General features: G+C 38.1%; 1 protein-coding gene across 7 annotated transcripts in view; it reads right to left on the bottom strand.

The window, feature by feature from the left end:
- The window catches only part of LOC107043539 (regulating synaptic membrane exocytosis protein 2), an 81,501-nt gene that overhangs the window by 22,251 nt on the left and 35,008 nt on the right, over nucleotides 1-24,242 (bottom strand). For 6 of the 7 annotated variants that reach the window (XR_001461248.1, XR_001461245.1, XR_001461250.1 and 3 more), the window contains exons 6-12: nucleotides 21,108-21,318; nucleotides 18,585-18,774; nucleotides 15,633-15,834; nucleotides 14,699-14,959; nucleotides 13,300-13,564; nucleotides 8,835-9,080; nucleotides 8,540-8,725 (exon numbers count right to left, since the gene is read on the bottom strand). Coding sequence is in view for 1 of the 7 variants with exons in the window: in XM_015265074.1 (XP_015120560.1) it covers nucleotides 8,540-8,725; nucleotides 8,835-9,080; nucleotides 13,300-13,564; nucleotides 14,699-14,959; nucleotides 15,633-15,834; nucleotides 18,585-18,774; nucleotides 21,108-21,318 (1,561 nt within the window). In the remaining 6 variants the exon portion in view is untranslated. The remainder of the gene's footprint in view (nucleotides 1-8,539; nucleotides 8,726-8,834; nucleotides 9,081-13,299; nucleotides 13,565-14,698; nucleotides 14,960-15,632; nucleotides 15,835-18,584; nucleotides 18,775-21,107; nucleotides 21,319-24,242) is intronic. The other variant, XR_001461246.1, reaches the window with a different exon arrangement.

The following is a 24,242-nucleotide window of genomic DNA, read 5'->3' as shown; positions in this document are numbered from 1 at the left end:
TTCATTTTCAGGGAAAAATGGAACTGAAATTTACAGTTCTCTTTGATTTTTCCACGAAATTCCTTGAAATTTCAATGGTAATTAAATTCTATAAAAATTTCCGAAAAGTGTACCGGAAATTTCAGAAAAATTTTTAACAGTGTGTGTGGAGATCGAATTCTATTATTCGACGTTCGATTTCGGTACTGAATTTTGAGAAGAGAATGAGGAAAGATTACTCATGATACAATTCATCGAACAATAGAAGGGTTTTTACTAAACTTTTCTCTTCATGTAGAAATTGGGAGGGGCTGGGGAATTTTTGGTGCAAGCACAGTTCGCCCACACGTGCATAATTGTATGTCTGCGTACGTAGGCGTGCATTATTAATTACCGCCCCGGGACAAGGTGGATATTGAGGATGCCAGAGGGAGGCAGAAGGGATGAAGGTGGGAAGAGACACGAGTGGGACTCGGGAAAACAAACTTGGCACGGTACTATTCAATTATGGTCTTACTTCCGACATTAACAACAACGTTGCCCTGATCAAATGTTCCAACAACCACGCTCCTCAACTAATACTATTGCGAGACAAACGATGAATGAGAACTGCTCTTTTTTTTGGAGTTTGCGGTGATGCGTTGTTGCGATAAGAAAATTGTTTTCGCGATATTTTAAAGGGAATTTCGTCAGTTTCAGCGGAATAATTTGCCTTGACAGAAACAATATTATTAATATTCTTTTCAATTCAATTTTTTTTTCACTGTTTGAATCATTCTAGGGATATTCTCCTTCATCATTGAATTTCTTTCTATCAAACTGGCCAATTTTCCTCAAGTATCTATTCCAATCCATCCAATATTCCTACGTGGAAATCAAAATATGTTTGCTAAAGTAATTTTCTCTCGCAGTGCATGCGCGGAGAAAAATTTTCTAGAAAAATTCATAAGCGAGTCACAATCCGCACACTTGGAAAAATTATTGTGTTACAGCAGAAAAATTATGGTGCCCCCAACAATTTTTCTGGTGCTACACGATAATTTATTCAAGTGTGCGAATTGTGACGCAAGTCTGACTCGAGTGTGCAAATGGTGCTAGCACATGAATTTTTCTAGAGAATTTTTCTCATTGCGCGACATCAGAACTTTTCGTCGAAATTTTTCTCAATTAAAAAGCATTAATTTTGTGAGAAAGACTCTTGCATCGATTAACAAAATAAGCAGAAAATTTTGTGTTCGCAAATTGGACTAAACCTTCAGAAATTTCCCTGTGAACGATTTTTCAAGTTTGAAATTAAAATTTTAATAATTAAAAAAATTGTAAAATAGGATAATTAACGAAATATAACTATTATTGGATGAAACAGCAGCAATTGCTTCCACAAATTTTCGTTCATCCACAAATATTCCTCGGCTCGTAAATTATCAGGGTTCGTATCAGTTGTCGGCAAACACAATTGACACATGCATTGAAAAAAAAAAGAGTAGTGGGGGATATGACATTGATGGCAGTGGTGGATTGAGTTATCAATGCACGCAGTGGAAACCTTTGCGGATAATCCCATTAGGCGATATCGAACGTCATTAAATATGTGCAGGAAGCCGGGGCTAGCCCCCACCGGTTACTCCCTCGTGTCCAGAGCATCGCGGGGGCCCTTCACTGCCCACCCCCTTCTTTCCTACTCCACCTAGTATTTCCAAGTTTCAATTATTCGGCATATTGCCACGCTCGGTGCATTAATAATGGGGTGGGGTGGTACTGTTGGATTAAGGCCACTCCTGGATTACACGTGCAGACAGGACTTGCGGGAACATTCAGTTTTCAATTTTTTTTTTCAATTCCCCTCTTCCGCTTATAATTTTTTTCATTATTTTTTTTCAATAAGGGAATTTTCGATGCGCGAATGGAAAAATATTCTCAAATCACTGGCATTATCTGATGTATATTTATTTTCACAGAATAATGAGCTGCAATGTGCAGTTCCCACTGAATTTTTCAGCAAATTGTGAATTCCAAATAACAAAATTCCTCTAAAATTTCAGTGAAACGCTCATTTGAGGAACATTTTCAAAATGTGCGCCATCGATCCAAGAATTAAACATTATTCATTCGCGAATATATCCTACGATTCATATTCAATGAAATGCAATACACTGGGGAAAAAAAGTTTTGACATCATCAGTAATTTCCACTGACATCGTCACTGTTTTTTCCGACCCCATCTCCAATTTTTGGAAATCTGTCACCAAATTTCAGTGATAAAAATCATTGATCATCGAGGTCACTCTAGTCAGCGTCCAGTAGACATAAAAAACGAATGTCTGACTTCCACAAACTTTTTGTAGGCATTTTTCAGACACTAAAAAACGTCTGAATAAAATGAAAAAGTGTCTGAATTTCGGACGAACAGGCCAAACATGTTAATTCATGTTTGAAATTCAGACAAATTTTCATTTTATTCAGACGTTTTTTGGTGTGCACGGAGAGAAATGTTCAGTAAAAATTACGGAACGCTTTGCAAAAATTCCGTGACAGTTCTGTAAAATTTCCTACAGCCACATTTCGCTCCGGAATTACGGAAAAGACAGGTAATTTTTATAGAATATTTCTCTCCGTGTATGAAAAATGTCTACAAAAGTTGTGTGAAATTCAAACATTCGTTTTTGCTGTGTATCACAAATAATTATCGACAGATTCCCAATAATCAGCGGCAAGTCCCAGGAAGTCACTGCCATCTTCCTGAACAACAGTGACATGCCCCTGAAAATACAAAACTCATTTCTCTCCGCGTAGAGCGATTAAAACAATGGAAATAAGGTACCGACTACTGAATGAGGGAGTTGAAATAAACGACGGAAGTCGAGCAGCATCGGCGGATATCCGAAAACGATAGTCCCCCCTCCCCCCCACGTATTCAGAATACGAATTAACGAGGTTGAAGCAATTAAGGACACTCTCGACACGTCTCTAAGGTTACCGGCACCGTGGACCACCGTTGGCACTGGAATTTTCTTGCGAACCCCCCGCCAGCAAGAGAGAGAGCCCACCGCCAAGGTGGAATTGTAATTTGAACGAGGGAGTTTCAACGAACAAAAAAAAGGCCTCTCCGTGCATCTTAGAATTAATTACGTATTTTCACAAATGAGACACTCACGATTTGTTATTCATCCAGAGTTGACGACGAACTTTCTCGCAGAATTTCGCTTCTTTCATTATTCCCAGATATAAATTGATATTCCAAACAATTCTACGCTAAATCCTTCGATTTTGATTTTCACTCGTTTGTTTTGGTATTCATTGATCCAAGCGGGACGGTATGCAATAGCAGTGGCGAAGGGGTGAAAACAATCACAACACTTTTTGTTTCGGCTTTTCAGTCAGAGTTGCGAGTGAAAATTGTTTCTGTTGTTTGGATATTTCAATTTTTTTTATTCACTTAAAAAAAAACGATTATTCAAAATAAAAAGAGTAAAAAAAGGGGGTAGCTCCGCAGCGAACGGCGCTCCCAGGCCAACTGGCATGTCAATTGGCTTGTTGCCCAGTTTTATAACGCGGTACTACCCTCCTCATCGTCTCTTGCATCTCCTCCTGCCCCTCTGTTCCAGCCACTGGGCTTTTGTGTTCCTCCAGTTTGTAACCCCTTTTCATGCATCTCGTTTGATTTTAAAACCCTCCGGAATATTCTATTGGGGCGTAAAATTCCGGATATTTCGATTTCATTAGCTGCAATTGTCCGCATTGAGGCCAAATGAATATTGTAGGGTAATTGAGAGTTTGTTTGGAGGAATGGCATCATTCGCGAGTGATGCTTTTTTCCGATGAAAACACTGAGTTTGTAGGAGAAAAACGAAATGCCTGGAAATGCGATAGGAATTCCATCGTGACGCATGCTGAAGACACACCGGATCTTCCTCACTCCGGTTGAGTATCGACACATTCCCGATTTCTATCCTATTTTCGCTTTGGTGAGTCAGCCGTTCGGGCGTATTTCATCCACTTGTGTGTACGGAGACGGGTACAGAGGTTTTTAGGGCCACCGGCTGCGTGCGAGGCGATTTACGAGGAGGCGTTACGCTCTTTAGAAATAAACAAATTTGACTTTTTGGGAGACGATTGCGTGGGTGGAGGATGAGTCGGGGGATTTTGCCGTTTTTGGACGTGTGGAGGATTTCCTTGTTCTGGTGGTGCAGAATGAGTAGATTATTTTGGTAATGTGGTTAGAGGGAAGAGTCAGAAGATATTTTTCGACATTTTCTAATGAATTGAGTGGTTGGAGAGGCATTTGGGGATTACTTTTGATAGTTTTGAAGACATTTGTGAGAATACTCTCAATTACAAATAAACGAACTTGAATTTTTGGGAGACGCCTGCGTGGGTGGAGGATGAATCCGAGATTTTGCCGTTTTTGGAGATGGGGAGGATTTCCTTGTTCTGGTGGTGGAGAATGAGTAGATTATTTTGGTAATGTGGTTAGAGGGAAGAGTCAGAAGATATTTTTCGACATTTTCTAATGAACTGAGTGGTTGGAGAGGCATTTGGGGATTACAAATGCGCGTAAATTCTGAATACCTTTTGATAGTTTTGAAGACATTTGTGAGAATACTCTCAATTACAAATAAACGAATTTGAGTTTTTGGGAGACGCCTGCGTGGGTGGAGGATGAATCCGAGATTTTGCCGTTTTTGGAGATGGGGAGGATTTCCTTGTTCTGGTGGTGGAGAATGAGTAGATTATTTTGTTAGTGTGGTTTAGGAGGAAGAGTGGGAAGATATTTTTCGACATTTTCTAATGAATTGAGTGGTTGGAGAGGCATTTGGGGATTACAAATGCACGTAAATTCTGAATACATTTTGATAGTTTTGAAGACATTTGTGAGAATACTCTCAATTACAAATAAACGAATTTGAATTTTTGGGAGACGCCTGCGTGGGTGGAGGATGAATCCGAGATTTTGCCGTTTTTGGAGATGGGGAGAATTTCCTTGTTCTGGTGGTGGAGAATGAGTAGATTATTTTGTTAGTGTGGTTTAGGAGGAAGAGTGGGAAGATATTTTTCGACACTTTAGGATGAATTTAGTGGTTGGAGAGGTATTTATGGATTACAATACACGGAAATTCTTGATATCCTTTGTTAATTTTGTGGAAAACGAAATTTTTATATTTGAGAGAATATTCTCAAGCAATTTAGGGGTCACTCAGTATAGACCACGCAAATCACGTAATAACGAGAAAGAATGCATGGCAGAAATTTTTCAATATTTGTTAAAGAATAACTAAAATATTGAATATAATTATGAGAATAAGTCTGAATTTTAATTGAAATTCATTTAATAAAAGTTACTTTCCTCGCGTGTGTATTTACAACTGCTAGGAAATATCAAAGGTCATTTTTGTAGAAAATCAAATGAACTTTGACATTAAAACCTGAAATGTTTAAAAGATGGTAAAATGCTAGCGATTGCAAAAGGCTATTAAAATTGTCGGAATTTAATTCACGGACATATACATTTCAAAAAATGAAAGATTTTTGTTCACATTGCTGTAATTTAATTTAATTTTCACGTGCACGCGCACTTCTAATTCAATGTAAAATATCAAGTGTTTATTTTTCTGAAAAGAGGTAAATGTCAGAAATAATCTGAGAAATTATCAAAATCATTTTCTCCATCATTTCAATGCAACTTTTGATTTTCGGGGACAAGTCACTATTTTACATGTATATTTAAATAAAAAATTATTAATTGTAACAACTTTTTTTATTATTAATCTCGTACTTCGTCTCCTATTTAAGGTGAAAAACTACTGAAAATTGAGTTTGCTCTACGATTACTTGACTTGCATGGTAATTTTTCTCCAACTTTTATCTCCGCAGGGTATTTTTTGCTTCTAGCCATCTCAACGTCATGGGGACGAATGGAAGTGAAATTTTACCGCCGTTCGTACCGTTTAATAAAAAATCATTCTCTGACAGAAAAATTATACGAAACATCGAGCAATCATTCACGCTCACTGGGATAATTTTTGATGGAATGCTGGGTGAATTTGACAGTTTCGGCACAAATTATCCCCACGTTCAGTAAATTTTCCCGAACCAACGAAGAAAAATTGCTGAAAATCGAGCTCGCTCCACGATTAATTAACTTGTTTGGCAATTTTTCTTCAACTTTGTTCTCCGTGCAGTCCTTAGCAATGAAATTTGTTTTTCTCTGTCTAAGCGACTCAGTTCCATAATCGCCCGAGAGTAATTGAAATATCAAATGTACTTACAAAAATGTAAAACCCTAAATTTTAATTTAAAGTCGTATTGATCCAATGCAAAGTTGTTCCTAAGTCGAAAACCCGATTCCCAGGATAATCTGTACTGGGATAAAGGTGGGGTACAGAGAAAGAGGGAGAGAGTTAGCGTGGCCAGGTTGGCTTATTGGCAATTACGCTCGTGGGCTTGAGCACGCCACGCGGAAATAACCGTTGCGACGACAGTTACCGTTCCCCCAGTATCCCAGGGAATTCAGTGAGACCTCCCCGCCCTTCCCCGTCGAAATCACATACGTGAAGACGTTATGAGACTTGTAAACACGAGAACGAGTGGACTCCAAAGTTCGATCAGCAGATAAAACTCTTCGTCCGTTCGCTTCCGTCAATTGAATTCATCTCCATAATTCATCCCGTTACATTCGGGCTGTTCAGCCCCCAGAAAAACTCACAACTCCCAAAAAAAAAATCAGAATAAAAAGCCAAAGGTTTAAAACGAAAACGATGAAATTATGAAACAGAAAAAAAAAGGAAAAAAAGTTTTACCGCAACGCTACTGCGGCGCAAGTTGACGGATCAGGAGGGGTAAAATCGCGTTACTGGATTAATACGGAGGTCATGCAACACAATGTTGAAGGATGGTGGTGGGCCAGAGTTTCACGCGATTTTTGAGAGTCTCCTATAAATTTTGCTTTCACTGTTGACTGTAATTCTCTTAGTCGGGTTGATAAGGGAATTCAGAGTGTTTTTTGAGAACATTTCTTGATATTTTGTCGTGAAATTACTCAATTCCAGGAATTATTTTATCATGAATGAGGATCATATCAGTATTGGACTAATTACATTGACTGATGTTGTATGAAAATTCGAATTTCAGGCCCATTGGATTCGACTTATCTATTTATTTATTTAACACGAATACAACAGCGGAAGCCAATGATGGGATTAATGTATAGAGAAAAAATTTTAAATTTAAAGAAACATATTTAACATCACCGTTAGCGCTTTCACAAGATCGTGGACTTTCGATTTAGGGGAAAATGTTTATGAAATTTTCTAGTTGAATTTAAGTGAATTTGAATAGCTCAAGTAGAAATAAAATGACTATTTCACAAGCTACTTGACGTTTTTGTTAATTTAAAATTGATAGATATTTCTACTTGAATTTCTTCGAATTTTTTTCATCTTGTTTTTCATGAAATTATTTCCTGGTTTCCTGAAATTTCTTTCAACAAACATCTTCGTTATTTAATCATGCATTTCCAGAATTGAACAAGAATTTACTGACAAAATGACAGGAAATCTTTCTGGAAATTGGAGAATTTCTCATCAAAAATATTCATTTGAAATAATTTATTCATAATTGATCATTCATTTGATTCCAAGATATCTGCATAATTAATAGAGCTGTCATATTCGACGCATTACATTACATCTTCATCCCTAAATTCGACAGTTTCCTCATCGAGAGATTTCAAGATAAAACGTTGGAAGATTTAATTTAAAGGTAATAAAATTTCCCACTAAAAGCGTCTCTCTCTCCACGATGTCCACTGAAATCACTCAAATCCCGAACGTCTACATAATTAACAAAAGTGTCATATTGGACTGAATAAATATTGTAATTCTTCAGCAGAGACATCTCTATCTCTCAATTATGCAATTCCGTAATTAACGAGTGAATTTACGACGAAATGCCAAGAGATTTTCCGCGAAACTCATAAAATTCCCTTCAAGGAGGTTTTCGACAATTTATTCTGAAATCATTACATCCCCCACTAATTAATGCCAATCTCTGATAGAGACACCTCCATCATTGAACTGTGCATTTTCATAATTAATGAGTCATTGCGTGACAACAAAGCTCCTCCCTGCAATCTTTTATTAATTGCTGAAGTAATCTCTCAATTATGCAGACGTATCCTTTCGATTTACTTCAAATTTCCGTGTAATACCCATTTATTATTACATTTTCCAACTTAAACTGGGGACGGGAAGAGATTAAAAGTGCTTGTCGTCTTCCCACGCAATTCTGTAATTAACGAGTGATTTAATGACGAAGTGTCAACCGATTTTTTCAACTCCCGAAAAATTTCCCTAAAATTTCCCATCGAGAGAATTGAAAAAATTGAATTTTTACTCGAAAAATTGAAGTGCATTTTCTCCCGAGGAGGTTTTCTGATCGTTTCTCCTGGAATAATTATTTCCTGGTGAAATACCCATTCATTATCACTCAAACGGGGAATAGGAGGGGATTAGAAGCGTTTGTCGAGTCTTTCAATGTAAAAAATTCTGAAGAGAGGACTTACCTCGATGAGCTGCCGATGCTGCTGATGCTAGCCCCATCGGCTCCTCTCCTCTGCTGGGATACGTCACCGTCCGTAATGTCGTACTCGGACGTGTCCGAGTCGCTCAATCTGGACGTCGTCGACGGTGGGCTCAGGTGACAGTCAACCGGGGTTATCGCGATGTCGTCGGACGGCTCCTGGTACTGCCTGCAGGGGTGGCAGAGCATCGATTAGAATTTTTCGTATTACGGTTGGGGGAAAAAAAAATAAATGGGTGGAGAAAATGGTGCGGGGGAGGGCTGGGGCAGTCACGTACCCGATGTGACGTCTGTCGTCGTGGGCAAGCAAGTAGTGCCACTGTGGTGTCTCGGGGAGGTAAGCGAGCTCGACAATCGCTTCACCGAGAAAGTCATTTGCCCCGTACCTGACGTTATCCCAAACAGTAACCTCCAACGATTTGTACTTGAGCTCCGAGAACTTTCTCACGTTGTAGACAAATGTCTCGTTCCACTGAGGGGCATTCGTGTTCGCCACTGTTTTCGTTCTTCTCTTCGTTCCTTCACTGGGTTTTTAGAATAGAGAGCTTTGATTATTGGATTTTTTTGCTAGTTGGGGGATGTTCGCAAACAATCCAAATTGTCATCATTTTTTTTTTCATGGTAACCGGCAAGTTTCGTTAGCACCCGTGATGGAAAATTAATGGAAAATATTGGGCGCTTTTTATTGGTATAATAAAAAGTATAGTGGAAACGTATTGGGATGTCATGAGCCACTGGGTTTTTTATTTTTTGTAACTACTGAGTTTTTACGGTTTGTCGGAATAAGTGAGGACAAGTATTTGCCATTTCTCGTTCATTTTTTTTGCATTTCTTGATTTCGACAACGAAAATCTGGGGGTTTACTGCTGGATCTTCTCAGAATATTAATAATTTTTAACGTATCTTAAAAAATATTTTCAAATCTTAATATAATGTAAATTAGTCTTTCAAGAGATGTTAAATGAAATCAAGAAACTGTTAGAAACTGTTAACAGTTTCAAAAGAATTCCCTTAAATTCCTCAATTTTACAAGTTTTCTCTTGAAAAAATTTGAATTCGACTCAAAATTTCTCTTATAATTCCTCTAATCCTTCCGCAGCATGATTTTTTTATTTTTGAGCTTATCCGCAAAAAAAATTATAAATTCAGGTCAAGTGGAAAAATTTATATTTTATCCTCAAGAGGACATTGTAACAAAGACAATCTTTCCCTGATGAGTCATCAAACTTTCGCCGAAAACGAGATGAAAAAATAATGTCGACGTATCTCGATACCGTACAACCAATTACCAGTGTATGACGGCAAGAGAGCGTTGAGAAAATCCGGCGTCCAGTTAATGGAAGGATTTGTAAAGTTAACGAAAGCAGGAAAAGTTTCCCTTCGCACGCCGCCATTAGGGCAGAGACTCGCGTATAAAGCGACGGGAGCGTTGGCACCAGTGCCAAAATTGCCCGAGGAGGGTGGGAAAACACGACCACCCATCCTCCCCCCCTTGCCACCCGACTTTCCCCCCTCTTTTCACCACCCACATCACCAGAAAATCTGGAGCCAACCCCCCGACGGTGCCGAGATAGCTCCTTCGGAGGAGAATTATTTATTCCCGCTGCGCTACGACCCTGACGATAGTGATGTTCACCCACGCGAATAAGATGTCACGTACAAAAAATTTTACGTCAATTTTCATTTCTGTGGAGAGGACGTAAGGAAAATCTTGGTTTTGGAGTCGAGTTTGGAGGAGAAGTTTTCTAATAATGTTAAAGTGAAACTGGGGAAGTAAAATTTGAAGTCAAATCGCTCGGGGAGGAAAATTATTGATTCAAAAATCGTCGGAGGGAAGGAATTTTTTATGCAATTTAGTAATGCATTGGGGGAAGAGATCGGGTTAAATGTGGAAGTTGTATCGAGCTGATGGAATCTCTCTCAAACTTCGAGATTATTAGTTTGGAGTGAAATTCAGAGAGAGCTTCAAAGATGTGACGATTAATATGTGACGAACAATCCAATTTACATAAGGTTATTATAATTATTGATTATTTTTGAATAAATTTCCGAAAGAGCTTCAAAGATGTTCAGCCACGCGATTAAGATGTGGCGGAATAAAATTTACATAAAATTTTCCTTCGGCGGGGGAGGACATGAGAAAAGTCTTGGATTTGGAGTCGATTTTGGAGGAGAAGTGTTCTAATAATGTTGAAGTGAAACTGGGGAAGTAAAATTTGAAGTCAAATCGCTCGGGGAGGAAAATTATTGATTCAAAAATCGTCGGAGGGAAGGAATTTTTTATGCAATTTAGTAATGCATTGGGGGAAGAGATCGGGTTAAATGTGGAAGTTGTATCGAGCTGATGGAATCGCTCTCAAACTTCGAGATTATTAGTTTGGAGTGAAATTCAGAGCGAGCTTCAAAGATGTGACGATTAATATGTGACGAACAATCCAATTTACATAAGGTTATTATAATTATTGATTATTTTTGAATAAATTTCCGAAAGAGCTTCAAAGATGTTCAGCCACGCGATTAAGATGTGGCGGAATAAAATTTACATAAAATTTTCCTTCGGCGGGGGAGGACATGAGAAAAGTCTTGGATTTGGAGTCGATTTTGGAGGAGAAGTGTTCTAATAATGTTGAAGTGAAACTGGGGAAGTAAAATTTGAAGTCAAATCGCTCGGGGAGGAAAATTATTGATTCAAAAATCGTCGGAGGGAAGGAATTTTTTATGCAATTTAGTAATGCATTGGGGGAAGAGATCGGGTTAAATGTGGAAGTTGTATCGAGCTGATGGAATCGCTCTCAAACTTCGAGATTATTAGTTTGGAGTGAAATTCAGAGCGAGCTTCAAAGATGTGACGATTAATATGTGACGAACAATCCAATTTACATAAGGTTATTATAATTATTGATTATTTTTGAATAAATTTCCGAAAGAGCTTCAAAGATGTTCAGCCACGCGATTAAGATGTGGCGGAATAAAATTTACATAAAATTTTCCTTCGGCGGGGGAGGACATGAGAAAAGTCTTGGATTTGGAGTCGATTTTGGAGGAGAAGTGTTCTAATAATGTTGAAGTGAAACTGGGGAAGTAAAATTTGAAGTCAAATCGCTCGGGGAGGAAAATTATTGATTCAAAAATCGTCGGAGGGAAGGAATTTTTTATGCAATTTAGTAATGCATTGGGGGAAGAGATCGGGTTAAATGTGGAAGTTGTATCGAGCTGATGGAATCGCTCTCAAACTTCGAGATTATTAGTTTGGAGTGAAATTCAGAGCGAGCTTCAAAGATGTGACGATTAATATGTGACGAACAATCCAATTTACATAAGGTTATTATAATTATTGATTATTTTTGAATAAATTTCCGAAAGAGCTTCAAAGATGTTCAGCCACGCGATTAAGATGTGGCGGAATAAAATTTACATAAAATTTTCCTTCGGCGGGGGAGGACATGAGAAAAGTCTTGGATTTGGAGTCGATTTTGGAGGAGAAGTGTTCTAATAATGTTGAAGTGAAACTGGGGAAGTAAAATTTGAAGTCAAATCGCTCGGGGAGGAAAATTATTGATTCAAAAATCGTCGGAGGGAAGGAATTTTTTATGCAATTTAGTAATGCATTGGGGGAAGAGATCGGGTTAAATGTGGAAGTTGTATCGAGCTGATGGAATCGCTCTCAAACTTCGAGATTATTAGTTTGGAGTGAAATTCAGAGCGAGCTTCAAAGATGTGACGATTAATATGTGACGAACAATCCAATTTACATAAGGTTATTATAATTATTGATTATTTTTGAATAAATTTCCGAAAGAGCTTCAAAGATGTTCAGCCACGCGATTAAGATGTGGCGGAATAAAATTTACATAAAATTTTCCTTCGGCGGGGGAGGACATGAGAAAAGTCTTGGATTTGGAGTCGATTTTGGAGGAGAAGTGTTCTAATAATGTTGAAGTGAAACTGGGGAAGTAAAATTTGAAGTCAAATCGCTCGGGGAGGAAAATTATTGATTCAAAAATCGTCGGAGGGAAGGAATTTTTTATGCAATTTAGTAATGCATTGGGGGAAGAGATCGGGTTAAATGTGGAAGTTGTATCGAGCTGATGGAATCGCTCTCAAACTTCGAGATTATTAGTTTGGAGTGAAATTCAGAGCGAGCTTCAAAGATGTGACGATTAATATGTGACGAACAATCCAATTTACATAAGGTTATTATAATTATTGATTATTTTTGAATAAATTTCCGAAAGAGCTTCAAAGATGTTCAGCCACGCGATTAAGATGTGGCGGAATAAAATTTACATAAAATTTTCCTTCGGCGGGGGAGGACATGAGAAAAGTCTTGGATTTGGAGTCGATTTTGGAGGAGGTGTTCTAATAATGTTGAAGTGAAACTGGGGAAGTACAATTTGAAGTCAAATCGCTCGGGGAGGAAAATTATTGATTCAAAAATAGTTGAAGGGAAGGAATTTTTTATGCAATTTAGTAATACATTCGGGGAGACGACCAGGTTAAATGTGAAATTTTTATTGAGCTAGTGAAGTATCTCCCAAACTTTGAAATTATTTCAATTACGACTGATCTCAACATGCAACTTCAAAAGACCTTGCGCATAAAAGTCTCCATAAAATGTCTGACTCAACATTGACTTCACCACTGACAAAATTCAGGATTAAAACCCCCCTCGGCATTAAGTTCCCCCCAAAATAACGGTTTGTTAATCATTTTCAACGAACTAAATCGCGTAATAATCCTCACCTTTTGTCCGGAAGCAGATAGATCCTCGCATAAGCATGCCTCAACTGTCCATTGACCCTCTTCTGCAGATCGCTGGCGCAAATAACGTCAACATTAAGCTCACAACGATTATAATCATATCTCAGATGCAGTTGCAGTCGTCCCCCCACATTAGGATCGCCCGTTGGATGCCGCTGATGTCTAGCCCTGCCCTGTGCATTGAGATCTGGCGAGCCAGGAGAAGTCACCAGCACCGATGGTTTATCTCTCCTCACATCATAAAGCTCTGCAAAGTGCATCACTCACTTCATTAAAACATCCCCCAAAAACTTCTCCCAAAACTTGAAAAAACAATTCCACACACAGAAGTGGGTAACAGTGACAGACAGGAGAATTAAAATTCATTGCATCTCCTTACGAGCAAAAATTTTCAATTTCCATTCTCGCGCCGTCTGATTTATCCCAAATAAGGGGGAAATACGAGGGGAAGATTAACTTCAGCTGTCTCAATAGAAGAGTGAAAGTTGAGATAAGAAAAAATCAACCAGAACCACATCACCAGGGGGGAGAATGAGGGATCAGGGGAGGTGGGGCGGGAGGGATTGCTTACAATTCTCGCACAGCTGCAAATCGATTTCAGAGGACAGGGATATTCCTCTCGGGGCTCTCAAATAAACACGGAAATCGATTGCTCGGCAGACAGAAGGAGGGCGAGAGATAGTGGGGCCTGACTAAAGATTTACGACAGAGAAAGAAAAGACTGAGGAGGACAAAAAGTGAAGTAAAAAAACGAGCCGAGGACCAAAGAAAACGAAGAGAGTGAGGGCTGAAAAACTGTGTCGCAGTGAAAATGGAGAATACGTATGGGACTGAGGGAAAAAATAAACTGTATTTATAGATTCTCTTTCTTTGCTCTATTTTCGGATTTATAGTTTTTTTTGTGGCGTCACAGAGTTGTTGCTCCCATAAGGCTAGTTCAAAGAATGGTGATTTAGCGGGGGTGCAGTTGCACTACTCTACTACTACAGAACATCCAGTTTAAAGATTTTTTCTCTGATTTTTCAGGGTGAAATTAGTTTGAAAAACATGTTTTTCGGGTTTTCTGGTTTGGGGGCTGATAATTGCTCAGGGGGATCAACACTTAGGGGAGAGGAGGTAAGTTAATACATTTTGAAGGCCTACCCCATAGTATACATTTCTTAAGACCTGGAATGCGAAAAATCATATAATCTGTGACAGTTTAGCAGATTCAGGGCTACAGGCGTTTTGTGCAATTGATCTAGATGTTTTTTTTTCTTTTTATTCGGTTGGTTTTGGGGGAATGAGTTAGTGTTGGAGGCAATTGTTAGTCACTCTGGTTTGTCTCGTTTAGTGTACATCTAAGTCAATCGATCCATCGATTTTTGGAGATAATGTTTACCTTTGTGGTGAGGCTGGTGGGGCACTGGCATGGGCTCGTGCTTCTGTCTCCACTGAGTCTGCGCTGTTATGCGACGAGATGTCATTGGCATTATGGTGGTGGGCATGCCGGTCATCATTGGTGTACTTGCTGGGCCGGAGAGACTTCTCGAGACGAATAATTCTACCTGGGATTCGTCCCTCGATGCTGCTATTATGTCGTAAACTTCTTGAAATGATTTACCTTGGAGGCAGTGGCCGTTCCACTCGATCACCTCGTCCCCTGGGGGTCAAATATTTTTATGATTGGGGGAGAATTGTGATGTTCGGGAGATTCAAGTGGAACAATTTTAGGGAATTCGAGGGTTTTGAAAATTTAGATTTTTTTTGCAATCCGATTGACTAATTATTTTTATTGTAAATTTTCGGTAAAAATGTCCGATGACGTGAGGATGTGAAGAATCGATTTAATGACACATAACAGAAATTTCTCAATTCAAGTTGTTGAAAAAATTTTCCTGGCGTATTGAATTTAATTTTTCTGTGAGACAACTTATTTTTGTTTAGACTTCTGCCTTAAAATTTCTTAAACATACAATTTCCCAGTTTTTCCGCTGCATTTTGTATTCTTTTTCATCGCAAAAATAAAAAATCAAACGTTATAAAATTCATGCGCAAGAATTTAAAAAAAATCCCTAAAGAACAAGTTTCATTTCTTTTCAAAAAATTCCACTGCTAAATTATGCAATTTCAATGAAATTTTTGAAAAATACACGGGCTTTTCTCTTGCGAATCAATTGCAGTCGCTGATATATTCTCTCCAACTGAATCAACAATTCTTTAAATCCGCCAGTTCTGTAACATTCACCCAATCTCCCTGATTCAATACCCCGATCTGTCCGATTTACATCTCCACTGTCGTATCAAACGAGATTGATCAATTATCCAAGCTTTACCTGGCCTCAACTGTCCCTCGACATCGGCGGCACTCCCCTTCTTCACCTTCTCGATGAGTGCCCCAACTCTATCGTCATCCAGTAGCTTTCCTCCCACAACCTTGAGCCCGAGGATACTACTGCTCCCGGACGCTGACTTCCTCAGGATCATGTGGCCAATTGTCTTCTGCCCATCACTACTCCCCTGCCACGACAACGGTTGCTACAGGATAATTCCAGAAAGAATAGATAATGAGGAGATGATTCTCACTGCTCTGGGGAGGCTCAGAGGATTCGGCAAACAATCGTCTCCCTTGGGCTCTAATTTCACCATATGTTTGGCAAATCCTCACATTTAGTCACACAGACCCCGTAAAAATTAGTGAACAAAATACTGTACAATTTTTCAAGGGTAGTCAACATCAATGCATCAATCCAAAGCCATTCTTCGATTTAACAAATGCACAAAAAGCAGAGGACCTGATCAATGATTAATCATCAAATGAAACAATGTACCATGCGAAATGAACCAAAATACGTTCTGTGTGTTGTAGCTGATGCATGTTAAGCAGGCGTGCGGGGAAAATTGAAATCCAGTGGATTATCATGTTCTAAGAATCCGGGGGTGACTCGAGGATACTAAGCCCTATCGGGTGGATCTACTTTAGGGATAGGGGTCGGCCTCAACTCATTGCATCAATTCATTGGATTTGCTCAGCTCAATCCACTTGTCTATTTTTCTTATTCATCTCTACAGTGGCGGGGTCTCGAGTCTCGTATCTTCCACGATTTTTTGCTTCCGAGCACGGAGAAAAAAGTTGAAGAAAAATTACCGAATAAGTCATGAGAAATGCGAAGAGATGGGGAATTTTTCTCCGATGACGCGAGAAAATTTAACAAACCCGAGGGTAATTCCGGCCGAAACTGTGAAATTTATCATTCGTGGGATTTTTTTAGTCAACTTTTCTCTCCGTGCAGAGTGCGCTAATTATTCAGAGAAAAATCTATAACTTATTTCGGAGTTGTAGAACATCCTTTTTACAGGACCTATATCGCTGACACAAGCAACACTCTTGGTTTATTACTATTATTATTCGTGAGTTGACAAAAATATGGAAATGAAAATTGAAAGATGTTTCTTTCTAAAACAAGGAATAGATTCTTTTCTGTACAAGAGAGATATCATTCACCAATTTCAATACGGAGGAGAGTTTTTAGGTTCAGAAATATGTCACTGATTTTCAGATACCCATTCCTAATTTTTATACAGAGAGAAATTCTTTAGAAAAATTCTAGTGCAATATCGGAGAAATTACAATGTACTATGAACAATTCTAGTATTTTTTAAGTAAAAGTTCTGGAGATTTCCGGGGAAATTTATTCAATAAGAGAAGAATTGTCAGCACTAGAATTTTTCTAAAGAATTTCTTTCCATGAAGAAATCAACTGTGAAATTCAACGAGTACGAAATTCTGAAATTCAGTAATTTTATCACCAATTTCTAGTGGTACTATCACTCATTACGATTGACACAGTCACTCATTATCAGCGACCCTTCTCTAATTTTTAGGAGTGCATCACGAAACGTCACAGATAAAAGTCTCCGATGATTGTGCTATTCTAGTTAATGCCCACACTGTCACAAATTTTTGTCTGAAATTTCCGGAACACTTTTTGGAAATATTTATCGAATTTAATTACCACTGAAATTTCAAGGAATTTCGTAATTGAAGATTCAGAATCTCGTGGAAAAATCGAAGAGAACTGTAAACTTCAGTTGCATTTTTCCCCGACAATAAATAGAAAACCAGAAAATTCCGCTCAATATATTCTCGAATATATTTAGATTCACTGAAAATTCAATGTAATTTGGCACTGAATATTCATATTAAACTGGAAATTTCAATAAATTGAGGAATTTTCGTCTTTTTGCTGCTTAAAATTCTAGAATTTTACTGAATTTCCAGTGAAACCTGAAATTTCATGATTTTCCCCCCTAAAACGCATTCAGTGTCACTGTCCTGAAAATTACTAGTCAACTCTCCACGAAAATTCATTTCTTTTCTAACAGTGCAGTACCACCAAAGATTGCCGAGAGATTCTTGAAAATCAGCGGTATATTCCAACTACTTCGTGATCCAAATGACTTTTGCACTGCGGTACTTTTCTTGGAACTCCCACTGTATCCGGACTTTGTCAAGGAGAGAAAATAAAAAAATACATGGCAAGGAGAATCCCGTCTGCTTCCAGATCGTCTCGACTCTCTGCCAAAAACCCCCGGAAGTCTCGAGGGTCAGCTACATAATTTTCCGACTATTTCTCATTTCCGGACGAAAAAAAACGTCAAAAAAAAATTGAGACGACTAAAGGTGAATTGAGTGCCTCCGGGTCGACCAAAGGATGAATTTTTGGCGTGCCCAACCCACCCCTGACGCATTGCACAGCCAATTTAGCGTTGTTAATATTTTTATCAATCTCTCTCCTTCACAAAGCTCTGGATCCCGTGCTATCGTTAATTGGAATCGGGTTAAGCATCCTGGCAGACGATTTCAATTTTCACTCGCGAAGAAATGGGAGGAAAAGTACCGGCGGTGGCAAGTTGAAAAAAAAAATTCAATCCTCAATTAACAATAGCATTTTATCAACCATTGAATTAATCGCCCTTCTCTTCCAATTAACCCATTTCCCCCCTGACCCCCCGGGATATCTCTCCAGTGGTTCATGAATAAATGTGCAAAAAAAGTTATTCAATCTCCTATCCTATTTTCCAGCGTTAAAGTATTGGAAAATAAAAATTGTTGAACTCCTCTGGTTAAATGGAAGATGAATTTTGCAACTCGCAGACTACAACTCAAAAACTAATGAAAAAATTCGTTGTATGCTTGGCTCCAACTACTTGAACTCTAACATTGCGTCTCATTATTTGGTTTTTGTCACGTTTTTTGTGGTTTTTTTTCCACTGAGAGTTTGTACCTTTGGTAAATCACCACGATTGCTGTCTTCACTGCTTGTGAATGTACTTGATGTATCTATTCCTGAGTCTTTGGTTGCGCTGTCTTGGCTACCTTGACGATCCGCCTCCCAAGACCAGTCCTCCTGTGAGCCAGCTACATTGGTCCCACCGTCGAATCTCACTGTCTTTTTCCCCCTCCTCTCAGTGAACCTTAATTAATTATTTTTGTTTTTTCTCTCTTCGCTTTTTTACTTTATTTATTTATCTATTTATTTATTTATTTCTGACGCGTGCGCACTCATTCCTCTCGGATTGACTTTTTTATTTGGGAAAAATCCCTTTTCTCCGCACATTTGTTCGCTTTTTTTCTGCTATTTCTCAATGCTTTGTCTCTCACTCGCAGGCCGAGAACGGCTATCTCGTCAAGTCAATTCGATTCCGGGGTATACGAGAGTGCACGACCTCCGGCGGCTGCTCTTCCACCCACATTTATGGATTCCTCTGTCCTTTCAATTTATCCATCGATCGTTCCATCCTTTACGCTTGCTTTTCTCTTGTTATTTTCTATTAGCTTTTTTTACCTCTCTGAGCCTCTTTGGTTAACGAGCTTCAAATTCATATCAAACGTCTTTTGCCCAGGGTCAATTTATTCTCTGATAATTTGTGAGGGAGAGGAATTTTTTAAAATTGTTTCGAGATTTTTTGCTTTCACGAGCTAAGCCGTCCTCGACTCTGCTCTCCTCTCTCTCTCTCATACACTTCAGTTTCTTTCTCTCACGAGTGAAATAGAACAGGGATAAATGGAGTCAAAGGAATTTTAATTGTAAATCAAAAGAACTGAACTTCTTAAAATAAATTGAATCGTTTGTGACGTAAAACGAGAAGTCCAAGATTTTTGTTAGAATTGTTTTGCAAATATCTCGTAAACTAATAGATTTAGCGAAAAATGTCATTTAATTGTTTTCGGAAATTATAAAATTTCCCACAAAAAAGTTTTATTCACTTTTTCCACTGAACCCATTATCTTCTGAGATATCTGCATAATAATCAGGAGCAAATTTTTCAAAACTTCTCGTTTCATCACTTGAACTGAGGTGAGCGTAGCACCGCCTTCTTATTTTTTTTATTCGTGTGTTTAATGCAATAATTAATCCGGAAAAATTAATCCTCTGCCTCACATTTTTTCTTTGATAGCAATTAAAAATCCTAAATCCCAAATTATACCGTAACAACTCTAGATTAACCGATAACTGACCCTAGATTACATCGTAACAAACCAAAAATATATAATTTTCTTCAGAAAAATTGTGAGATACACAGGCGACGCCGGACTCATCGCGTCAGTTCAAAAAACTGAACCAGGGTAGCGATTATGAACTAAAAAGTGCTGCGACGACTCGCACTTGTAAAAAATTTTTGTCTGAATTTTCCGTGCCAAATTCCGCAAATTTTTATCGTGTTGAAATTTCACTGAAATTTCAGGAAATCTTGTCACAGAAATTTCAGAATTTAGTGGAGAATTCAAATAGAACTGTAAATTTCCGTTCCATTTTTCCCTGAAAATGAGTGGAAAACCAGAAAATTCTGGTAAATATTCTTAAATTTTCAGGACAGCGACACTGAATGCGATTTAGGGGGGGTAAAATCATGAAATTTCAGATTTCACTGAAAATTCAATGTAATTTGACACTGAATATTCATATTAGATTGGAAATTCAAATGAATTAAGGAATTGTCGTGTTTATGCCGCTTAAAATTTTGGAATTTCATTTAATTGTCAGTGAAATCTGAAATTTCATTATTTTTTTCCCTATTCAGTGCCACTATTCTGAAAATTGGTGGTCAACTGTCCATGAAATTTCATTTTTTTTCTAACAGTGCGTGTCAGTCGAATGATTTTTTTTTCTACTCATTCTTCAAATGGAGGGCCATAATTGGCTCACCAGATGAGAGACGGAAAATCATTATCACAGCAAAAACGAATATCCAAATTTCCCGCATTTTTTGTAGACGTCTTTCAGGCACTGAAAAACGTCTGACTAAAATGAAAATTTGTTTGTTCTTCTGAAATTCAGGCAAATTTTCATTTTAGTTCATTTGTTCGTCTGAAATTCAGACAAAGTTTCATTTTAGTCAGACGCTTTTTAGTTTCGAAAAAAATGAAAACAGAAATGAAACCTTTCAAAATGAAAATGAAAAAATGAAGATTTGTCTATTCGTCTGAATTTCAGACATTCATTTTTGCTGTGATATTGGACTGCACGGAGCGAAATATTCAATAAAAATTACGTATCTTGTCCGTAATTCCGGAGCGAAATATAGTTGTAGGAAATTTCACAGACCGTCACGGAATTTTTCCAGAGCGTTCCGTAATTTTTATCTGAATCGCCGGTGAAAAATTACGATAGTGAGTTCCGTAATTTTTACTGAACATTTCTCTCCGTATGGCGCGTGCCGTCGCAGCACGTGTTCGTTCCTAATCACTGCCCCGAACTGAAGAGTAAAAAAAATGAAAAATCAAAATGAATAAAAAAAAAACGCACCTCCGACTGTCGGCGCGCCACTCGTCGCCGCTTCTTCGGAAGCTCCTCCTCACGAGGGTACTCTCCTCTTTTCGAGGCTCTCGCGGTGGGTGATGGCCATTGTACTCAATGGCCATGGAGCCAGTAACATGATGTCCATTGTGAGATCCGTGTCTACGAGAACCGCCGGACATCGAAGATGTGCCTCCCCCGTGATGATAGTACCCCTTCCCTACAGTAGATCCAAGAACTCCTAGTTTCTCTCTCTCTAGCACTCATTTAAATTAATTGTAATGATAATTCTAGGTTTACTAAGTAATTCTCTCCCTATCTACACTATCGCACGCATCGGGGGGCTGAAAGAATTTTTCTTTAAATCTCTGATGCATTGATTCGAAATTGTATTGCGGCACTGATTGCATTTGTGTAGCGACCTGTGGGAAATGGTAATAATTATGTTTATTCATGGAAGACATTAACATACAGTGTGTGCGGATATAGAGAACTGTGCGGACGTCCTGACGGCGGACCAAGAGCTCAGGGTGGAAGGTTGAAAAGCGTGAAATATCGTGTTTGTGGAGCAGTTTCATTGTTTCGTTCTGGTCTGATGTATTCGATTTTCTAGGAGTTGGTGAATGTTTTAATTGAAACTTTGAGCGGGGGAGTTGCATTGTATGGAATAATTCGTTTATTTTAGGTAGAATTAATTATCTCTGAGTTGAATAATTTTGTACAGATTATGAATTTTAGGGGAGACTGCGGGGAAACTCGAAAATTGCAGGGAATTTTCCCTACCGTGTTGATGATTTTAGTACTCATATTTTGTTTACGCAAAAAATGAGAAAAAATCGAGTTATCATTTGTTTTATTGACGGTATCGGGTCGTACAAGTATAAAATCTTTAAAATAGTCCCCTTAACAGGTTTTTTGGTAGATTGACTTGATATTGGTTTCCACATACATAATACAGTGACGAAAAAAATACGGGAGCTTTTTTGAAAATTCATTTACTTTAATTTTAATCATTCATTTCACAAAACTGCGACACTAATGATTAAAAAAATGAATAAATGAAAAATTTTAGTTCATGGTGTGCTGTGGACTTCAATTTGCACAATACTAAAATACTATTGTCTCCACCATTTCTGAGAAAAGATATCGAAAATTGGAATTTAAAAAAAAAACTTTTTTTTTTCGTCAATTTGACTTGACGTCAACGATTGACTTGAATTTTGGTTTCGACATATCATAAAACTCTATCACATAAAAATATGTGGGTTTTTGAAAATCCATTCACTTTAATTTTAATCATTCATTTTACAAAACTGCCACACAAATGATTACAAAAAAAATTGTAGTTCATGGTGTGTCGTGGACTTCAATTTGCACGATACTAGAATACTATTGTCTCTACCAATTCTGCGAAAAAAAAATAGAAAAAATAAAAAAATCGCAATTTTTTAAAAATCACATTTTTTTGTCAATATATTATTTGCGTGGAAAGCAAAATTCGAGTCAATCCATCAAAAATCCTGGTAAGGGGGCTATTCTAAAGAATTTATGCCTGTACAGCCAACTGCCACCATAAAAAAAATTGAAATATGATTTTTTCTCATTTTTTGAGTGTAAAAAATAAGCACCAAAATCCTCTGTGTGATAGAGACAACCCCCTGCAACTTTCAAATTTCACCGCGGTCTCCCCTTAATATGTAAAAATAATACGGAGAAATATCAAGAGGCAATATTTCTAAAACATTAAATTTTATTGAATAATTGCAAAAAATTATTTTGGAAAATCAGTAAAATTATAACTGTATCTTCCGTTCAATATGCATGTGTGTCGTATTTTCCAGTTGTTCTTGTGTATTTTAGAGAAGGATTTAATAAATAGATATCAATAAGAGAGAAAGTGTTAGTGTACCTCAGAGTGCAGAAACAGTGATCAGATTTAATGAAGTTTTGATTGAGATCAAGTTTACACAGACAGTGATGAAAAAGTGAAGAACAGATTTTTATGCACTTCAGTACATGGGGAAGACACGCATGCACCCCCACACCCACGATGTACACATAGTAAATATTGAAATGGTGAAAATAAGATTAAAAGTATCCCAATGAGTGGAGAATGTCTGAGGCAATTTTAGGAGCAAATCTGCGAGCGATGGGAAATGAATAATGAGCAGATCAAATTTCAAACGACGATTATCAACAATATGGAGTAATATATAATTCGTGACACTGATCGATTGAGTTTTTTTTTGGGTTGTAAAAATACCGCGAGAAATTTCTTCATCTTCTCGTCCAGCATCGCTTGACGATTTATTCTGTCTCCTGCTTTGTCCCTTGGACTCCTCGGATTCGCCACTATTGGCGCCAGTTTCTCACCTAGAATCGCGTGGTTAGTTAAGGCTCATTATTCAATGAAATTGCAAAAATTTGGTTTTGATTTTTTTGTTGATTAATGTGATTATTTTCACTATTTTTAGGCATTTGACATCTCATCTGTTTAATCTTCGAAATCTCAGAGTTTCACTGAAAATTACTAGCAACCGGTGCAAAATATTTCACGAAATCCTCTGTAATTCAATGACAATAATTTTGCAAATCTCCCTGCGGTTCTCAACTTTGAATTCCCTTGACTCCCCACTGAAATTTCAAATTCCATCAAATTTAACACCGTTCTCCTAAAAACTCCTACTAAACCACCCATAGAATTTCAATTTTTCCAACAGTTGACTGCAAACGATTCGTTTTACCTCCCTCTCCCCTAAATCCTAGTTCATTCTGATGACCGAAAGGAATTCGGATTTTACGTTTTCGTTTGATCGCCGAAAAAAAAAGTGTTGAATCCCCCCCAGAAGGATAAAACGCAGATTTTCGTTCACGACTCATCAGCACGTGACTCTGGAACCGAGACTGCGATAAGGGCCAATAAAAATGACAAATTGAAGGCACGATCGGTGCACGGCCGGCTTCCGTATGCATCGCGTGTTACTCCCTCTAGCCCCCTCCCCCGCGCGCTCTTAACCCTCCCCCATATTAGAATATTCCACTGTGTATCAGTGACAATGGCTGTGTGTATGTGCGAGTTTGCACGTGCGCGATGTCCGTAATTCCCGCTACCATTTTCATCCTTCTTTCTCCCATTCCCCCTCC

This window comes from Diachasma alloeum, unplaced genomic scaffold (assembly GCF_001412515.2).
Source record: "Diachasma alloeum isolate Michigan unplaced genomic scaffold, Dall2.0 Dall_scaffold_00597, whole genome shotgun sequence".
NCBI classification, from domain to species: Eukaryota; Metazoa; Arthropoda; class Insecta; order Hymenoptera; family Braconidae; genus Diachasma; species Diachasma alloeum.
This window is presented reverse-complemented; position numbering and strand designations above follow the sequence as displayed.